This window comes from Macaca nemestrina, chromosome 1 (genome assembly GCF_043159975.1).
Source record: "Macaca nemestrina isolate mMacNem1 chromosome 1, mMacNem.hap1, whole genome shotgun sequence".
Taxonomy (NCBI): Eukaryota; Metazoa; Chordata; class Mammalia; order Primates; family Cercopithecidae; genus Macaca; species Macaca nemestrina.
Genome location: NC_092125.1, coordinates 112,284,176 through 112,303,300, shown reverse-complemented (window position 1 = coordinate 112,303,300; position 19,125 = coordinate 112,284,176). Strand labels below are relative to the sequence as shown.

General features: G+C 43.7%; 1 protein-coding gene across 3 annotated transcripts; it reads left to right on the top strand.

Annotated features, from left to right (window-relative positions):
- The first annotated feature begins 54 nt into the window (after positions 1-54).
- Positions 55-19,049, top strand: LOC105479034 (RNA polymerase III subunit C). Of its 3 annotated transcripts, none has more exons than XM_011736810.3 (15): positions 55-225; positions 1,592-1,758; positions 2,279-2,534; positions 2,645-2,830; positions 5,259-5,347; positions 10,030-10,134; positions 10,260-10,352; positions 13,246-13,326; positions 13,627-13,678; positions 14,367-14,427; positions 14,875-15,025; positions 16,668-16,769; positions 16,869-16,918; positions 17,673-17,822; positions 18,896-19,049. In XM_011736810.3, the coding sequence occupies exons 2-15, from the start codon at positions 1,612-1,614 to the stop codon at positions 18,975-18,977; spliced, it is 1,605 nt and encodes a 534-aa protein (XP_011735112.1). In that variant the 5' UTR covers positions 55-225; positions 1,592-1,611; the 3' UTR covers positions 18,978-19,049. The 3 variants fall into 3 exon arrangements, with proteins under 3 accessions (XP_011735112.1, XP_070926085.1, XP_011735113.1); XM_071069984.1 differs by lacking the exon at positions 55-225 and adding an exon at positions 300-403; XM_011736811.3 differs by lacking the exon at positions 55-225 and adding an exon at positions 445-742.
- Positions 19,050-19,125: the final 76 nt, after the last annotated feature.

Here is a 19,125-nt window from a genome sequence, read left to right as displayed (position 1 = left end):
CCTTCCAGCGAGAAGAAAGAAAGAGCGTCCCCGGAAGCCGCCGAAACTCTAGCGTAGAGCGGCACGCGCTTTTTGCCTTTCCGCGTCCTCTTCGGTGGCCGTCCTCTTCCTTGAAAGGGCGGTGGGCTCCACTTCCGCTCAGAAGGCCAGCGGGAGCCGCAGGAAGCCGTCGCGGGAAGTTCAGCAGCATTGGGGTTGGTGCCTCTGAACTGCGCTGATCCTGAGGTTAGTGGAAAATGCTGTCTGAACGTGGCAGCACTGACTGGACCAAGAGACCAAATCCGGAATGGGAACCTGTGTAAAGGGAGTGTAGAGCTAGGAGCCAAGCGTCTTGTAAGTCCTTTCCGAGGATGGCAAGGGATCTGGGAATGCTTCTCCAAAGATACGCGGATGGACGAAATAGGTCTCTGGTGATACTAAGGCTTCTTACGAATTGGAAGAAATAAGTAATGTTTGGTAGCAATTTGTAATAAGGAAGTAATCGTATAATAAACTACGTCCGTTTCTGATTGTGTCAACTTTGTCAAGGAGTAGAAGTTTAAGAATTGAATGCTGTCCTGCAAACAACGTAACCTCATCTCCTATTTGACACGCCCTGTTGAGAAGCAGTCCTTTACCGCCTAAATTTCTTTTTCGAAATTATCATTTCCTTTATGAACTAAGAATAACACTGCCTGCTCACTTCCACCGGGCTGTGAACAGTGACCTTAATTCTTCCAAGCAATGAAGTGTAGAAACTAAGGTCTGTGACAGACTGCAAAATCATCTACTCCCAATCTTTAAAGAAAATCAGAATCATGCATAATCCCATAGGGGTATATTTGATGCACAGTCTTTTTCTATGCATACATTTTTCCTTTTTTTACAATAATTGAATCTTTATATTTTTTCAGCTTCTGTCACTTAATATATTATGAATAATTTTCCTCTTTTTGCTTTTTTTTTGTTTTTTTTTTTTTTGGAGACAGAGTCTCGCACTGTTGCCCGGGTTGGAGTGCAGTGGCGCGATCTCAGCTCACTGCAACCTCGTCTCCTCACTTCAAGCGATTCTCCTGCCTCAGCCTCCCAAGTAGCTGGGATTACAGGCGCCCGCCACCACGCCAAGCTAAATTTTTTTTGTATTTTTAGTATAGAAGGGGTTCACTATGTTGGCCAGGCTGTTCTCAAACTCCTGACCTTGTGATACGCCCACCTCGGCCTCCCAAAGTGCTGGGATTGCAGGCATGAGCCACAGCGCCAGCCTATTATGAATAATTTTCTTCTACACGAATACACATGGTACTAAATAACTTTGTTGGCATAGTATGCCATTGTATGGGTATGCCATCATTTATTGTTAGACGTCAGATTGCTTCCAGTAAGTCTGTATTATAGAGAGAACTAATGACTTCATTATTATTAGCTTTTTATTCTTTCCTTGGATACAATATCCAAAAAGAAATTGTTGTTTCAAACATATGCAAGATTTTTAAGGCTTTTTGATATGTATTGTCAAATTGCCCTCCAGAAAGAATACATGAATTTACACTCAGCAGCTCTGCTTCCAGCATGAAAGACTTTCCATTGTACCGTTTTGGTGTTTTTTCCCTAGCTCTCAGACTCCCCAGTACCATGACTCAAGCAGAAATTAAGCTCTGTTCTTTGTTGCTGCAAGAGCATTTTGGAGAGATTGTAGAAAAAATTGGAGTCCATCTGATAAGAACCGGCAGCCAGCCACTAAGAGTAATTGCTCATGACACAGGAACATCACTGGATCAGGTATGTCTAAATGACATTAATTTTCTGTCATTTCACTAATTTATCTCACCCATCTTTGAATATTGTTCTTCTCACCCCAGAAAGGGAAAAATGAAGAAAACCTGCCCTGGGAGCAGAACAATGTTATTTGGGGAAGAAAAGGATGGGACTTAGGCATCAACATTTTGTTTCTCAAAGTGTTCCTAGTTCATGACAGCTTTTAGGCAAATCTTTGCTCTTCCCATGCCATACCTCGTTTATTCACAATAGGTCTTTTAATCTCAGTACTGCCTTTAAGGAATGAGAATGATGAAAGTAAATTGTGTTTTGAAAGATAAGGATCAGAGTAAATATAGCAAGGAATCTTCCTGATTTATTGTATTGATGTCTGATTCTTATTAGCTACTCCAATGGAGAGAAAATAAGTGCAGAAATTATCTAGCCATTTTCTGATGCTTAGTAAGTTGTTGGACAAAAAATTTCCAGCAGTAATGAGCTATATCTTCAGGTCTTTCCTCTCTTCTCTTTATGTCCCATCTAGGTGAAAAAAGCCCTGTGTGTCCTCATCCAACATAACCTGGTGAGTTATCAAGTGCACAAACGTGGTGTGGTGGAGTATGAAGCCCAGTGCAGCCGGGTATTGCGAATGCTTAGATATCCCCGGTACATCTATACTACCAAAACTCTGTACAGTGACACTGGAGAACTGATCGTTGAGGAGCTTCTGTTGAATGGCAAACTGACAATGTCAGCTGTTGTGAAGAAAGTGGCAGACCGGCTCACAGAGACCATGGAGGGTTAGTACTGTATCCATAGTTGTTAACAGAAGCATAGATCAGCTGGCTACAGGAATGGACCCTAAGCTATCTTAGGCCGTCTCATCTGCCTTTTTCCTCCTTTTATACAGATGGCAAGACCATGGACTATGCTGAAGTATCAAACACATTTGTACGACTGGCAGACACACACTTTGTACAACGCTGCCCCTCAGTACCTACCACTGAGAATTCAGACCCTGGGCCACCACCACCTGCCCCCACACTTGTCATTAATGAAAAGGACATGTACCTGGTTCCTAAGCTGAGCTTGATAGGTAAGGAATTTTAACCCCTGGAACTGTGACTTGCCTTAATTGTGGATTCTTCTTGATTGATTATCAAATGTATGAATCAGGTGAACATTTACCTTGGTAAATCAGACTGATTTACCAATCAGTCTGAACATTTGCTATGTGTCAAACATCGTGGTGGATAACAATGAAAAAATCATGGTCTCTGTCATGGGGCTTTAGGAGACATACATTAATCAGAAAATCACATCGATATATCATTAAACAGTGATAAGTACTATGAAGGAAATATTCCAATGAAGGAACTGTCATAGTATTATGACACATACATTAATCAGAAAATCACATCGATATATAATTAAACCGTGATAAGTACCATGAAGGTAAAGTATGAGGTGTTATGAAAATATATAATGGAGGCCGGGCGCGGTGGCTCAAGCCTGTAATCCCAGCACTTTGGGAGGCCGAGACGGGTGGATCACGAGGTCAGGAGATCCAGACCATCCTGGGTAACACGGTGAAACCCCGTCTCTACTAAAAAATACAAAAATCTAGCTGGGCGAGGTGGCAGGCGCCTGTAGTCCCAGCTACTTGGGAGGCTGAGGCAGGAGAATGGCATAAACCCGGGAGGCGGAGCTTGCAGTGAGCTGAGATGCGGCCACTGCACTCCAGCCTGGGCAACAGAGTGAGACTCCATCTAAAAAAAAAGAAAAAGAAAATATATAATGGAGACTTTGGGAGACTGAGGCAGGCGAATTGTATAAGGCCAGGAGTTCCAGACCAGCCTGGGCAACATGGTGAAACCCCATCTCTACTAAAATTACAAAAATTAGCCAGGTATGGTGGTGTACACCTGTAATCCCAGCTACTCGGGAGGCTGGGGCAGGAGAATTGCTTGAACCCAGGAGACAGAGGTTGCAGTGAGCCAAGACTGCGCCACTGCACGCCAGCCTGGGCGACAGAGTGAGACTGTCTCAGAAAAAAAGAAGAAAATATATAATGAGGGACAGGATTCATCTGGGAGTTTAGGCCTCATGTTTCTTTGAGAAGGTGACATTTGAGCTAAGATTTAAAGTGGAAGCTAACAGTGAGGTAACGGAGGAAAAGCATTTTTGGCAAAGGGAATAGTATGTAGTAAAAAAAAAAAAAAAAAAAAAAAAAAAAACCGCATTTGTAGACCAGGCACGGTGGCTCATGCCTGTAATCCGAGCACTTTGGGAGGCCAGGGCGGGCGGGTAACAAGGTCAGGAGATCAAGACCATCCTGGCTAACACGTTGAAACCCTGTCTCTAAAAAAAAAAAAAATACAAAAATTAGCCGGGCATGGTGGCGGGTGCTGGAGTCCCAGCTACTCTGGAGGCTGAGGCAGGAGAATGGCATGAACCCGGGAGGCAGAGCTTGCAGTGAGCCAAGATCTGAGATCATGCCATTGCACTCCAGCTCTGTCACACTCCAGCCTGGGTAACAGAGCAAGACTCCATCTCAAAAAAAAAAAAGCATTTGAGGAAATGAGAGAGTGTCAGTATAGCTAAAGCATTGTAAGCAAAGCAAAGAGGCATGAGATAAGGTTAGAGACATAGATAGGCAGGGGTCTGATATCAGAAGCTAATCAGGATCGACCTGCTTAGTACTTGGATGGGAAACAGGCAGGGACTAAATCAAGTAAGACCTTATAGAGCATTTGTTCTTTATGCTAAGAGCAAAGGAAAACCACTAAAGGATTTTTTAGGAAATGACATGATCTAATTTATACTTTTAAAAGATTCGGCCGGGCACGGTGGCTCAAGCCTGTAATCCCAGCACTTTGGGAGGCCGAGACGGGTGGATCACGAGGTCAGGAGATCGAGACCATCCTGGCTAACATGGTGAAACCCCGTCTCTACTAAAAAAAATACAAAAAACTAGCCGGGCGAGGTGGCGGGCGCCTGTAGTCCCAGCTACTCGGGAGGCTGAGGCAGGAGGATGGCGTAAACCTGGGAGGCGGAGCTTGCAGTGAGCTGAGATCGGGCCACTGCACTCCAGCCTGGGCGACAGAGCGACACTCTGTCTCAAAAAAAAAAAAAAAAAAAAAGATTTTTTTGTCTACAGAAAGGATGGGAGAATGGGGCAAAGTAAAAGTTGACAGACTGGTGGAAAATGAAACAGAGGGTGAAGGAGACAAGTATTAAGAATGACATTTCTGTGTCTGACTTGCACATGTGGAAGAATGGTGATATCATTGGCCATGAAAGAGAGTATTGGAGGAGAAAGACTATAAGCTTCTTTTTGAACATGTTGAGTTTCAGATCATTTCATCCTTTACTTGAATTTCTTATAGCTCTTCAGCCCCCTAAGCAACTCTGATCTAGAGGCAGCTATAGATGTCTTTGGAATGAAAGACACCTGCTCTCATGTTTGGTCATTTGCTGTCATACAGTCATACAGTCTAAGTGTTCAATTATTTGTTTGGCAGGAAAAGGTAAAAGGCGCAGATCATCTGATGAAGATGCTGCTGGGGAACCCAAGGCCAAGAGACCAAAACATACTACAGATAACAAGGAGGTAATGGGGCTTCTTGATTAGAAGTCCTCACCCTGCAGCAGGCCAGAAAGAGCACTCAGATAACAAGCCCCAAGAGAGCTTAAAGCTTCCTGAGCTAAGAAGCAGTAGGATTATGAACCTCATTAAATATTAGAAATAGAATGAACCATTCTATTCATTCACAAAGAATGAACCATTACTGTCTCCCTTCTGAGCCTTAATTCTTTCATTGAACAGAGATAACAGGCTATGTAAAAAGGGGCCTAGAAAAAGTTTAGATTGCTCAATATGGCAAGAACCTAAAAACAGTGGTGAAAAATGGGTCTAAAAACTATACATAGGCCTGAACTTATATTCAGTGCCTTCTTAGCATGCCTATAAAGATGTCAGTAAGCATCTCAAACTTAGTGTGGCCAAAACAGAATAATTGATTCCTCCTCTTAGTAAAAGACACTACCACCTAGGCCAGCCACCTAGGACACCACCATTTCTGCTTAGGCCAAAATCCTTGGAACCCTCTAATCTCACAGTAAAACATATCAGCCCAGTTTCCAAAATTACCTCAAATCCAACCATTTCTCATCTTTTAACTGCCGTCTCTCATCAACTCTTTCCTAACCCTTTCGTTAATGGTCTCCCTAGCTGCATTCTTACCTACTTAGTAGCCAAAATGACTTTCTAAGTTCAAAACAAAACAATACATCCACTGATTAGACTCCTTTAATAGCTTTCCTTTACTCTTAGAAGAAATCCAAGATACGGGCTAGGAAGCCTTACGTGATCTAGGTCTTCGTATGATCTGTTGGAGACAGGCTTTTCAACCTCACCTCTGACCCATCTCCGTCTTGCTCACTGTGTTCCCCCTACTGACTTTCTATCTCTTAAACATGTCAAACTCTTTCTAGTCTTTAGACTTTGGCCCTTATCATGCCTCTGGCTTCAAATGTTTGTCCCCAGATCTTCGTGTAGTGGTCTCTGTTTTTATCATTTCTGTCTTAAATGCTCTTTTCATAGACTTCAAGCACCATTGTCCTCTCCTACACTGGTCCCTACCACATTTCTCATTTCATATACTTCACAGCATTTATATTTATAACTGGAATTATTTATTATTTGTGTACATGTTTGTCTAAGAGGTGTGGACTTTATCCTGAAGACAAGGGAGAGCCATTGATGGATTTTAAGCAGAGAAATGAAGTAACTGGATTTATATGTTAGAAAGATTATTATAGCATAGCAGTTCCTAACCTGTACTACTCCATGGATGGATTTCAGAGAGTCTGCTTGTACTTATGTGCATTTTTCAGTGAAGCTCTCCATACCTTTCATTACATTCTTCAAAGGAACTGTGACCCAAAACAGTTAAAAAAAAAAAAAAAAGAAATGGGAAGAATGATGCAAAACAAAATTAGAAGGAGAAAACCCAGTTATTCCTTTTATAGTGTCTGCTATGTTTTAAAGGGGAAAAAAACAAGAAAAAAGAAAAACCAGTTAGGAGGTTATTGTAGTAATCCAGATGGGCCAAGATTTAGAGTCTGAAATAAGGTAATGATAGGAGAGAGAAAAGTAGACATCTGATAACTATGAAGAGTAGATAGAACTTGGTAATGTGGTAGATTATGGACAGCAAGGGACTAGGGGTGATACCCAAGTTTGTAGCTTAAGAAATTGGGTTGGCCGGCCAAGCACGGTGACTCACGTCTGTAATCCCAGCACTTTGGGAGGCCGAGGCAGGTGGATCACCTGAGGTCAGAGTTCAAGACCAGCCTGGTCAACATGGTGAAACCCCGTCTCTACTAAAAATACAAAAATTAGCCGGCCATGGTGGTGGGTGCCTGCAATCACAGCTACTTGGGAGGCTGCGGCAGGATAATGGCCTGAACCTGGAAGGCAGAGGTTGCAGTGAACCGAGATTGCACCACTGAACTCCATCCTGGGTGACAGAGCGAGACTCTATCTCCAAAAAAAAAAAAAGAGAGAAAGAAAGAAATTGGGTTGTCTAGGCACAGTGGCTCTCGCCTGTAATCCCAGCATTTTGGGAGGCTGACGCAGAAGAATCACTTGAGCCCAGGAGTTTGAGACCAGCCTGGACAACATAGACCCTATCTCTACCAAAAAAGAAAAAATCCACCAGACCTGATGGCACATGCTTGTAGTCCCAGCTACTGAGGGGCTGAGGTGGGAGGATCACTTGAGCCCAGGAAGTCAAGGCTGCAGTGAGCCACAATTGTGCCATTGCACTACAGCTTGGGCAACAGAGCAAGACCCTGTCTCAAAAAAAAAAAAAACTGGGATGGTTATAGTGCAGTTACCTGAAAACTTACAAAACAGAACAGTTTGGAGAACAAGTGAAAGTGTCAAATAGGCAGCTGAGTCTATGCATCTGAAGCCTAATAGAGGGTTCTAGGATAGGCCGGGTGCGGTGGCTCATGCCTGTAATCCTAGCACTTTGGGAGGCCGAGGCGGGTGATCACCTGAGGTGAGGAATTCGAGACCAGCCTAGCCAACATGGCGAAACCCCATCTCTACTAAAAATACAAAAACTAGCCAGGCATGGTGGCACAGGCCTGTAATCCCAGCTACTCAGGAAGCTGAGGCAGGAGAATGGCTTGAACCTGGAGGGTGGAGGTTGCAGTGAGCCGAGGTTGTGCCACTTCACTCCAGCCTGGGCAAAAGAGCAAAACTCCATCTCAAAAAAAGAGAGAGAGGGTTCTAGGATAGAGTGACATATTTGGAAATGCACCAATAGTTGAAACCTGGAGAGCAGATAAAATTACCCAAGTAGAGCATGTAGAATAAAAAGAAAGGAAAGGTATGGATAGAACCCTGACAAAACACCAGTATTATAGGTGGGATCTGAAAGAGGAATCGGTGGAGACTGAGGAAAGGTGGCCAGAAAGGTTCAAAGTAGCACCAAGAAAAAATAGTGTCAGCCAGGCCCAGTGGCTCACACCTGTAATCCTAACACTTTGGAAGGGCAAGGCTGGCGGATCACTTGAGCCTAGGAGTTTGAGACCATCCTGAGCAACATGGTGAGACCCTGTCTCTACAAAAAATACAAAAATTACCCAAGCGTGGTGGCACACACCTGTGGTCCCAGCTACTTGGGAGGCTGAGGTGAGAGGATCACCTGAGCCCAAGGAGGTCAAGGCTGCAGTGAGCTACGATCACACCACTGCTCTCCAGCCTGGGTGACAAAGACCCTGTCTTTAAAAAGAAAAAAAAAAAAAAATGGTGTCATAAAATCCAAGGAGCCACATAAAGTTTTAAGAAGGAAAAAATGTCCAACCATGTCATATGCTTCCAAAAGGTTAAATAAGATCAGAAGTGGAAAGTATTATTTGAACTTAACAACATAGAGTCCTCAGGGACAATTGTGGAATTTCACTGGAATGCAAGTGACAATTGACATTTCAGTACAATGGTGGAAACGGGTTAAGTAAATCTAGATAGAGATAACAGCTGGGATGGCCAACTGTTTGAGAAGCTTGGCTGTGACAGTAAGGAAAAGAAGAGAAGGCATAGGGTTGAAGGAGAATTCTAGAGTAAAAGAGACTTGGACAGGGTAAAGGCTGATAAGAAGGCGGTAGAGAAGGAAAGGCTGAAGATGTTAGAGGACAGGGTAAAATAGAGCTGGATCCCCAAGAATGAATGAGAGAGTAAGATCTGGAATACCAATATGGGCATTAACCTTAGGTAAAAGGAACATTTTTCAGCTGTGATAAAAGTGAGTGAAAATATGAGTTAAGAACAAAAAAGAAAGAAATGTGGTGAGGATGTGCACAGAGCTGAGTAAGTTCTGGCTTAGTGGCTTCTATTTTCTCTGTGAAATCAGAGGCAAAGTCATCTGCCAAGAGTGAGAAGGAAGAAGGGTCAGGTTGGAGACTTGAGGGTAATGGAGAAGAGTTAAAATAGGGAGAGAAAGGGTGGTCATGGTGGCTCACGCCTGTAATCCCAGCACCAGCCTAGCCAACACTGTAAAACTCAAACTCGGCCGGGCGCGGTGGCTCAAGCCTGTAATCCCAGCACTTTGGGAGGCCGAGACGGGTGGATCACGAGGTCAGGAGATCCAGACCATCCTGGCGAACACGGTGAAACCCCGTCTCTACTAAAAAATACAAAAAACTAGCCGGGCGAGGCGGCGGGCGCCTGTAGTCCCAGCTACTCAGGAGGCTGAGGCAGGAGAATGGCATAAACCCGGGGGGCGGAGCTTGCAGTGAGCTGAGATCCGGCCACTGCACTCCAGCCCGGGCGACAGAGCCAGACTCCGTCTCAAAAAAAAAAAAAAAAAACTCAAACTCTACTAAAAATAGAAAAATTAGCCTAGCTCAGTGGTGGTTGCCTGTAATCCCAGCTACTCGGTAGGCTGAGGCAGGAGAATCGCTTGAACCCGAGAGGCAGAGGTTCCAGTGAGCCGAGATCATGCCACTGCACTCCAGTCTGGGTGACAAGAGCAAAACTCCATCTCAAAAAAAAAGTAAAATAATAAAATAGGGAGAGAAAGATTGGAGATGAGCTTAGAGAACCTGTTTGAAGTTGGGATTTGTCTAGACACCAATCTACATGACTGAATGATTTTTCTCCAACCAATTTAGTTGTTACTGTGTAGGAAAAGAAATGGTGAACCATTAAATCCAAGCTCCTCACCAGAAAACTTTACATTATATCTAAATGTTTCTCTCTAAATCTTTTCTCTTCCTCAGCCCATTCCAGATGACGGGATTTATTGGCAGGCCAACCTTGACAGATTCCACCAACACTTCCGTGATCAAGCCATTGTGAGTGCAGTTGCTAACAGGATGGACCAGGTAATACCTAAGTGGGTCTGTCATTGGTCATCAGGGACATTTACTTATTTGTCATATCTGGCCATTGGCACAGAGAGCCGGGGGCAGCACTGTGATTTCTGAATTCTAGTTTACTTTTCAAACAGACGAGCAGCGAGATTGTGCGAACCATGCTCCGAATGAGTGAGATTACCACTTCCTCTAGTGCTCCCTTCACCCAGCCATTGTCTTCCAATGAGGTGAGTTTCGTGTTCTTGCGCTTTCTGACAGATTCTTGGGTATTAACAACGTTTATTATACACAGATCCTGGGTTTGGGTTGAGGTCTGAGCCTTGATAGAGAAGGGCGTTTGTTTGATGTGGAGCAGGGATTATCTTCAAGTGGTGAGCACTGAAATGTTTGGTCTCTTAGGATCCAGCTTTTAAAAATCTACACTATTCACTTAGTCAAAGTATCTGTTCGTCAAGTACAACCTATTCCTAATTATTTTAAGAATCCACGATTTGGACTCTGAGAGCCTTGGCATTCAGGATATTATTTGACCCCTTGTATTTAAAATACTGATATCTAATATATCCAATATGTGTTATTTATATTACTTTCGTAGTAATACAGTCATGCACCACTTAACAACGGGATACATTCTGAGAAATGTGTCGTCAGGCGATTTCATCATTGTGTGAACATCGTAGGGTGTATTTACATGAACCTAGACGGTGTAGCCTACAGCACACCTAGACCGTATGGGATAGCCTATGGCTTCTAGGCTGTAAACCTGTAGAGCATGTTACTGTACTGAATACTGTAGGCTGTTGTAATGCAGTGGCATCTGTGTATCTAAACATCTAAACCACAGAAAGGTACAGTAAAAATATGGTATGAAAAATTAAAAACTACACCTCTTTAGTGCACTTAACATGAATGGAGCTTTCAGGACTAAAAGTTGCCCTGCGGGAGTCAGTGAATGAATGGCAAATGTGAATGTGAAGGTCTACATACTTAGGCTACACTGTATTTATTAAAAACAGTAACAGGCTGGGCAGGGTGGCTCACGCCTGTAATCCTAGCACTTTGGGAGGCCGAGGCTAGTGGATTGCTTGAGCTCAGGAGTTCGAGACCAGCCTGGGCAACATGGTGAAACCCGTCTACTAAAATACAAAAGAAAAAAAAAATTAGCCAGGCATGGTGGCGTGCACCTGTGGTCCCAGCTACTCGGGAGGCTGAGGCAGGAGTATCGCTTGAACCCAGGAGGCAGAGGTTGCAGTGAGCCAAGATCATGCCACTGCACTCCAACCTCACCACAAACGTGAGTAATGTGTTTCACGGCGGCATTGTGCTATGATGTTACAACAGCAAGAAATCACAAAACAGTAGGAATTTTTCAGCTCCAGTATAATCTTATGGGACCACAGCTGCACACGGTCCATTGTTGACTAAAATGTTATGTGGTGCATGACTATATTTACTTAAATATTCCTACATTTTTATATTGTTTATTTTAAAGTTCTACAGCCAGGTGCAATAACTCACACTTGTAATCCTAGAACTTTGGGAGGTTGAGGCAGAAGGATCCCTTGAGGCCAGGAGTTCAAGACCAACCTGGGCAACATGGCAAGACCCCCGTCTCTACAAAAAATGTTTTAAAAAAATTAGTTGGGTGTGGTGCCACATGCCTATAGTCACAGCTATTCGAGAGGCTGAGGCAGGAGGATTGCTTGAGCCCAGGAGTTTGAGGTTGCAGTGAACTGTGATCATGCCACTGCACTACAGCTTAAACAACAGAGCAAAACCCTATTTCAAAAAAAAAAAAAAAAAAAAGGCCGGATGCAGCGCCTCACACGTATAATTCCAGCACTTTGGGAGGCTGAGATGGGCAGATCACCTGAGGAGTTCAAGACCAGCGTAGTCCAACATGGTGAAACTTCATCTCTACTAAAAATACAGAAATTAGCCAGGCATGGTGGTGGGCGCCTGTAGTCCCAGCTACTTGGGAGGCTGAGGCTGGAGAATCGCTTGAACCCAGGAGTGGGAGGTTGCAGAGAGCTGAGATCAGGCCACTGCATTCCAGCTTGGGAGACAGAGTGAGACTCTGTCTCAAAAAATAAAAAAAAAAAAGGTTTGGTATGTATCTTTATTCAGACCTTGCATACTCTAACATATGTGTGGGTGTATGTATGTTTTAACCCCAAAATGGGACTATTCATGCTGGCTTGGCTTTTTTTTTTTTTTTTCATTTTTTTGTGACAGAGTCTCACTCTTTCACCCAGGCTGGAGTGCAATAGCATGATCTCAGCTCACTGCAACCTTCAGCTCCTGGGTTCAAGGCATTCTCCTGCTCATCCTCCCGAGTAGCTGGGATCACAGGCCCATGCCACCACACCAGGCTAAATTTTGTATTTTTAGTAGAGACAGGGTTTCACTATGTTGGCCAGGCTGGTCTTGAACTCCTGACCTCAAGTGATCCACCCACCTCGGCCTCTCAAAGTGCTGGGGTTACAAAGGCATGATCTACCGCACCCGACCTATTCATATTGTTCTATAACTTGTTTTTTTATATGACAGTGTATGTAAAACTTTTCATGTCAGTTTCTATAGATTTGTCTCACTCTTCATAATGACTGTATCATATTCCACTTAATGGCCATGCTATATTTTAGTGTACTCCTCAGTACTGGTCATTTGGGTGTTTCTAATTTTTTACTCTTACAAACAATCCTGCTATGAATATTTTTGGACAGTTTTGTGATAAAACTAAAATTGAAACTTTTTTTTTTTTTTTGAGACGGAGTTTCGCCCTTGTAGCCCAGGCTGGAGAGCAATGGCACAATCTCGGCTCACTGCAACCTCTGCCTTCCAGGTTCAAGCGATTCTCCTGCCTCAGCCTCCCAAATAGCTGGGATTACAGGCATGCGCCACCACGTCCAGCTAATTCTGTATTTTTACTAGAGACAGGGTTTCACCATGTTGGTCAGGCTCTCCAACTCTTGACCCAAAGTGATCCACCTGCCGCAGCCTCCCAGAGTGCTGGGATTATAGGCGTTAGCCACTGCGCCCAGCCTAAAACATCTTTATTTCAGTAAAGTTAGGAGTTCTAAGTTCCCAAACCCATTTTAAGTGTCTTTTGCTCCATAGATCTTCAGATCCCTACCTGTTGGCTATAACATCTCTAAGCAAGTTCTTGATCAGTATCTCACTCTGCTGGCAGATGATCCTGTAAGTCTATTTTTGCTTTTTTTCTTTTTTCTTTAGTCTGTACTGTTGATAATTTACTTCTGCACTGATATCTAGTATCATTCTCCTGTAGAGTTATTCTCTGCCTAGCCAACCCAGACAATTTCTCCACATCATTTGATCTCCCATCAAATGTGTACCCATCAAATGATGTGGAGAAATTGTCTGGGTTGGCTAGGCAGAGAATAGTCTGTCTGCTGCAGACTTTTGGTCAGATTTGTTCCATTGGAAACAGAATCGCTGGACTTCCATTCAGTTAACACTCTCTCTTTTTCTTAATAGCTAGAGTTTGTTGGAAAGTCTGGCGACAGTGGTGGAGGAATGTATGTCATCAGTATCCTTACCAGTTATTTCCTTAGAGTCAGGCAGCCTGACCTATAAATCAGAATGGTGCTTTAGGAAAGAAAGATTTGATAATGTTTATTACACTAAATAAGTTAGAAAATTGAAATAATTGTTAAATAAATTTTTCTATGAATTTCCAGTGAACTGCATTGATGATAAAGAAGTAAAAAGAAGCCAGGCATAGTGGCTCACACCTGTAATCCTAGAACTTTGGGAGGCTGAGGCAGGTGAATTGCATGAACCCAGGAGTTCAGGATCACCTAAGCAACATGGCAAAACCCCATCTCTACAAAAAATACAAAAACTAGCCAGATGTAATGATGCATGCTTGTAGTCCAGCTCCTCAGGAGGCTGAGGTGGAAGGATCGCTTGAGCCCAGGAGACAGGGGTTGCAGTAAGCTGAGATGATGCCACTGTACTCCAACCTGGGTGACAGAGTGAGACCCTGTCTCAAAAAAAAGAAGTAAAAAGGACTTTTAATCTGCCAAATTGTAGTTAAGCAAAACCCTTACTTAAACACTTGTATTAAAGTTTTGGAATATTTACGTCCCATAACTGAAACCATAAATTATAACATGAAAAGCAAAATAGCTTTAAAATAGAAACTTAGGAGTAAAACTCAGATCATAATAACTAGGCCAAAACATTACTGAGTGACCTTAATTCTCTACATAAAGACCTCCATAAGGCATTAGCATCCCTAGCCACAGCCACTCTGGAGTCTGTCGTACAGGAGAGGTAAGGGGGACACTGGGTTTGGGATCACATACTTCCTATCCCCAATGAAGTAATTTGATCATTATGTAAGCAACCAATATAACCACACCTTGGCACACTTTGCCCCATTTTTTCACTGGACTCCTATGGATCGCATTAATACTGCTCTTTACCCTAAAATAACCTATTGCTTAATTCCAATTAACCAGCCTCCCTAAAGCCTTTGCTTACAAATGTAGGAACTGTGGCACTCAAATAAGTCAGCAGTTGGTGACTGCCTTATGATTAACATCAGTTGGTGAGGCCTTACCATCACCAGCCTGTGGAGCTGTAGAATAATTTTCTGATCACTGTTCCTTTCTGGTCCTGGCTCCACACATGGAATAGAACAACCACCCCATCTATGACTGGGAACTAAAGCTAATCTTCTATGTTAGCATGCCATTTGCTTTCTTCATTCCTTTCCAGATTTGGGTCTCGCTGTGCTAGAATATTCCGTCTAGTTTTGCAGAAGAAACACCTAGAGCAGAAGCAAGTGGAAGACTTTGCAATGATTCCTGCCAAGGAGGCAAAGGATATGCTATATAAGATGCTCTCAGAAAATTTCATGTCACTCCAGGTAACCAACCAAGGGTGTAATAATTGCCAACCAGCAATGCTGGCCTAGGGTGAGAGAAACTTCTTAGGGAAACATACTGAACCCCCAAGCAAACTCTATATCCAGCTCTGAGACAGAAAAACATGATTCACAAGCACTTGGAGGATAATGTGGGGCCTTAACTGCCCTAGTAAGAAAGAGGCAGCCGGGCACAGTGACTCACACCTGTAATCCCAGCACTTTGGGAGGCCAAGGTGGGCAGATCACTTGAGGTCAGGAGTTCGAGACCAGCCTGGCCAACATGGTGTAACTCCGTCTCTACTAAAATACAAAACCATTAGCTGGGCCTGGTGGCACGCGCCTATAATCCCAGCTACTCAGGAGGCTGAGGCAGGAAGGAGAATCTCTTGAACCCGAGAGGGGGAGGTTGCAGTGAGCCGAGATCGAGCCACTGCACTCCAGCCTGAGCGACAGAGTGAGACTCTGTCTCAAAAAAAAAAAAAGAGGCACAGCCAGGACGTCACCCCAAACCCATCCTGTCTTTTTTCTCTTCTATTTCTGTCCTTCCTTAAGCCTTAATTCTGTAATAGTTTAAATTTATCAACACATCTAACTGAGTCTGCAGGGCTATGTAGTAGACCCTATGAGTAAATAGAATGGATTTTAGAGTCAGATTAGAGCTCTGCCTTACCCAGTTACATTAAGCAAGTTACATTTTTTCCATCTATAAAACAGTGACGAATGGTGATAATAAAAATAATATGGTTGCCAGGCGCGGTGGCTTATGCCTGTAATCCCAGCACTTTGGGAGGCCTCGGCGGACAGATCACTTGAGGTCAGGAGTTCGAGACCAGCCTAGCCAACCTGTTGAAACCCTGTCTCTACTAAAAATACAAAAATTAGCTGGGTGTAGTGGTGTGTGTCTGTAATCCCAGCTACTCAGGAGACAGGAAGGAGAATTGCTTGAACTCGGGAGGCAGAGGTTACAGTGAGCCGAGATTGCACCACTGCACTCCAGCCTCGGCAAAAGAGCAAGACTCCGTCTCAAAAATAATAATAATATGGTTTTCTGTGAAGATCAAATAGAATTTACCTGGCACATAGAGTTGCTCAGTAAATGTTAGTTGCCTTCCCTTTCTTCCCCAGCTCAGGATGCTGACAGTCATGTAAAAAAACAGGGAAGCCCAGCTCTCCGTTTGACTAAGTATGACATAAACCACAGAGACTGGGTCGAGCACAACTGTAATCTCAGCACTTTGGGAAGCCAAGGCAGGATGCTCATTTGAGCCCAGGAATTCAAGACCAGCCTGGGCAATATAGTGAGACCATGTCTCCCCCACGCCCAAAAGAGTAAAAAATTAGCCGAGCATGGTGGTGCATGCCTGTAGTTCTGGCTACTCGGGAGACTGAGGTGGGAGGATTGCTTGAGCCAGAGGTAGAAGTTGCAGTGAGCTGATATCATGCCACCACACTCCATCCTAGGTAACAGAGCAAGACCCAGTCTCTAAATAAATAAATAAATAAACACAGGTACTGAATGACTAGGAAACAGGAAAGTATAAGTAAAAAAGAGGGCTGAGTAACTCCAGGTGGAATGAGTGTGTACTTTGCCAGTTCTAAAACAGTATAATTTCTGTTATTTTTCTTTCTATTGGACAAATAGGAAATTCCCAAAACACCAGACCATGCCCCATCCAGGACCTTCTATTTATATACTGTGAACATCCTGTCAGCTGCCCGAATGTTGTTGCACAGGTGCTATAAGGTAACTCCACACGGACAAGTCCCCCTCATATGCCCACTTCGCCCTGAGCTGCTGAAATAGAACTATGTACATTCCTTGGTCTGTCTTCTCTTTCCTCAGAGCATAGCCAACTTGATAGAAAGGAGGCAATTTGAAACCAAAGAGAATAAGTAAGTAACATTTTCAGTTGAGTTATTTACAATTTTCAAAGTCAAGGGCCTAAGGGGGAAATTTCCTCTAGAAATAGGAACTAATAGATGCTGGGCCTGGCAGGGTGGCTCATGCCTATAATCCCAGCACTTTGGGAGGCCAAGGCAGGTGGATCACTTGAGGTCAGGAGTTCGAGACCAACCTGGCCAACATGGTGAAACCCTGTCTTCACTAAAAATACAAAAATTAGCTGGGCGTGGTGGCGGGCACCTATAGTCCCAGGTACTTGGGAGGCTAAGGCAGGAGAATCACTTAAACCCAGTGAGTGGAGCTTGCAGTGAGCCAAGATCATGCTACTGCACTCCAGCCTGGGCAACAGAGTGACACTCCATCTCAAAAAAAAATATTTTTTTGAGAAATAGGAACCAATAGAGATAGCAACCAGTCTACTTGCATTGAATCATTGGCTTAGATTAGTATAAATCATGCATTAGTCTACACTTTTCTAACATGCTCCCAGTGAAGTAATTTTTCAGATTAAATTTATGAGAAACGTACAAACGCACCAAACTTTAAGTGCAAATGAGAGGCAGTAAGAATTTCAGGATTAAAGTTATATTTCCCAGTAAGTTTGTAGAAAATGTCCTTAGAAGGTAACATTATCTACTTTGACCAGGAAAATGGTAAAAGGGTGGTGGGCTGTGCCTCAGACATACGTGGTAAGAGAATCTCCCAGGTTAGGGAACATGTTTCAGAGTTGTGTTTGTTTGACAGGCGTCTACTAGAAAAATCTCAGAGGGTAGAAGCCATCATTGCATCTATGCAGGCTACAGGTGCAGAGGAAGCACAGTTACAAGAAATAGAGGAGATGATCACAGCTCCTGAACGTCAGCAGCTAGAGACCCTGAAACGTAATGTCAACAAGTAAGCATCACAAACTTCAGACCTACATTTCAAAATACTATCCAGAAAATCCATTTTGACATCTGTAACCCTCCAACTTAGCATGAGCAAACCTAAACTCACTGTCTTCTCCAGCTAACTGAACAGAATTTAATCCACCTATTTTTGTAAACTAGCAGTTCTGAAGATGTTCTCAGCTTCTTCTCCATCACCATATACACTCTCTTATTCATCAAGTACTGGTAAATTTTTTTTAAGAGGGGATTTTGGCTGTGTTGCCCAGACTGGCCTTGAACGCCTAGGTTCAAACAATCTTCCTGCTCAGCCTCCCAAGTAGCTGGGACTACAGGCAAGTGCCACTGCACTGGCTTACTTTTACTTCAGTAATGCGTCTCAAATCTGGCCTTTCTAAGTATTTTTTTGGATGCTAGGTTAGTGGTTGCTTATTTCATTTTTGGATTGTTCATTGCTAGTGTTATACAAAAACAACCAACTTTTGTGTTGTGATTTTGTATCCCACAACAATTAAGACTACCCTCCCCCAGCCGGGCGCGGTGGCTCAAGCCTGTAATCCCAGCACTTTGGGAGGCCGAGATGGGCAGATCACGAGGTCAGGAGATCGAGGCCATCCCAGCTAACCCGGTGAAACCCCGTCTCTACTAAAAAAAAATATACAAAAAACTAGCCGGGCGATGTAGCGGGCGCCTGTAGTCCCAGCTACTCGGGAGGCTGAGGCAGGAGAATGGCGTAAACCCGGGAGGCGGAGCTTGCAGTGAGCTGAGATCCGCCCCCTGCACTGCAGCCTGGGCGACAGAGTGAGACGCCGTCTCAAAAAAAAAAAAAAAAAAAAAAAGACTACCCTCCCCCAGGACAGAGGCTCTGTATTTTGCATTCTTAGCAGTTTCCATGGTGTCTGGCACATAAAAGATGCTTGGTAAATGGCAGAATGATCTACTGGTTCTCCTGCCTTCTTGCCATCCACTCTCAGGGGCAACCAAGCAGTTATCCATGGCCACACCACCCTAGCCTCTAATCTTAAATATGCTAATGAACATTCAGTCTAGGCAAATAAATGCTTTTACTTTTTCACTCAGGTTGGATGCCAGTGAGATCCAGGTGGACGAAACCATCTTCCTGCTGGAGTCTTACATTGAGTGCACCATGAAGAGACAGTGATCCAGAAGCATCTTCCTCAAAAGATCTGGGGGGGGATGGAAAGCAAAATAAAGGAAGTGCCTGGATGCATTATTTGCAGTGGGATAAGTTGCAGATTCTTCAACTAAACCCCCCTGTCTATCCCCTGCAGCCCAGGATACACCTGAAA

What these genes read in the sequence shown, in the direction of transcription:
- LOC105479034 (XM_071069984.1), top strand. An exon ending in GCTCACAGAGACCATGGAGG is followed by an intron (nt 2,535 to 2,644) that starts GTTAGTACTGTA and finishes CCTTTTATACAG; the next exon opens with ATGGCAAGACCATGGACTAT. An exon ending in CTGAAACGTAATGTCAACAA is followed by an intron (nt 17,823 to 18,895) that starts GTAAGCATCACA and finishes TTTTTCACTCAG; the next exon opens with GTTGGATGCCAGTGAGATCC.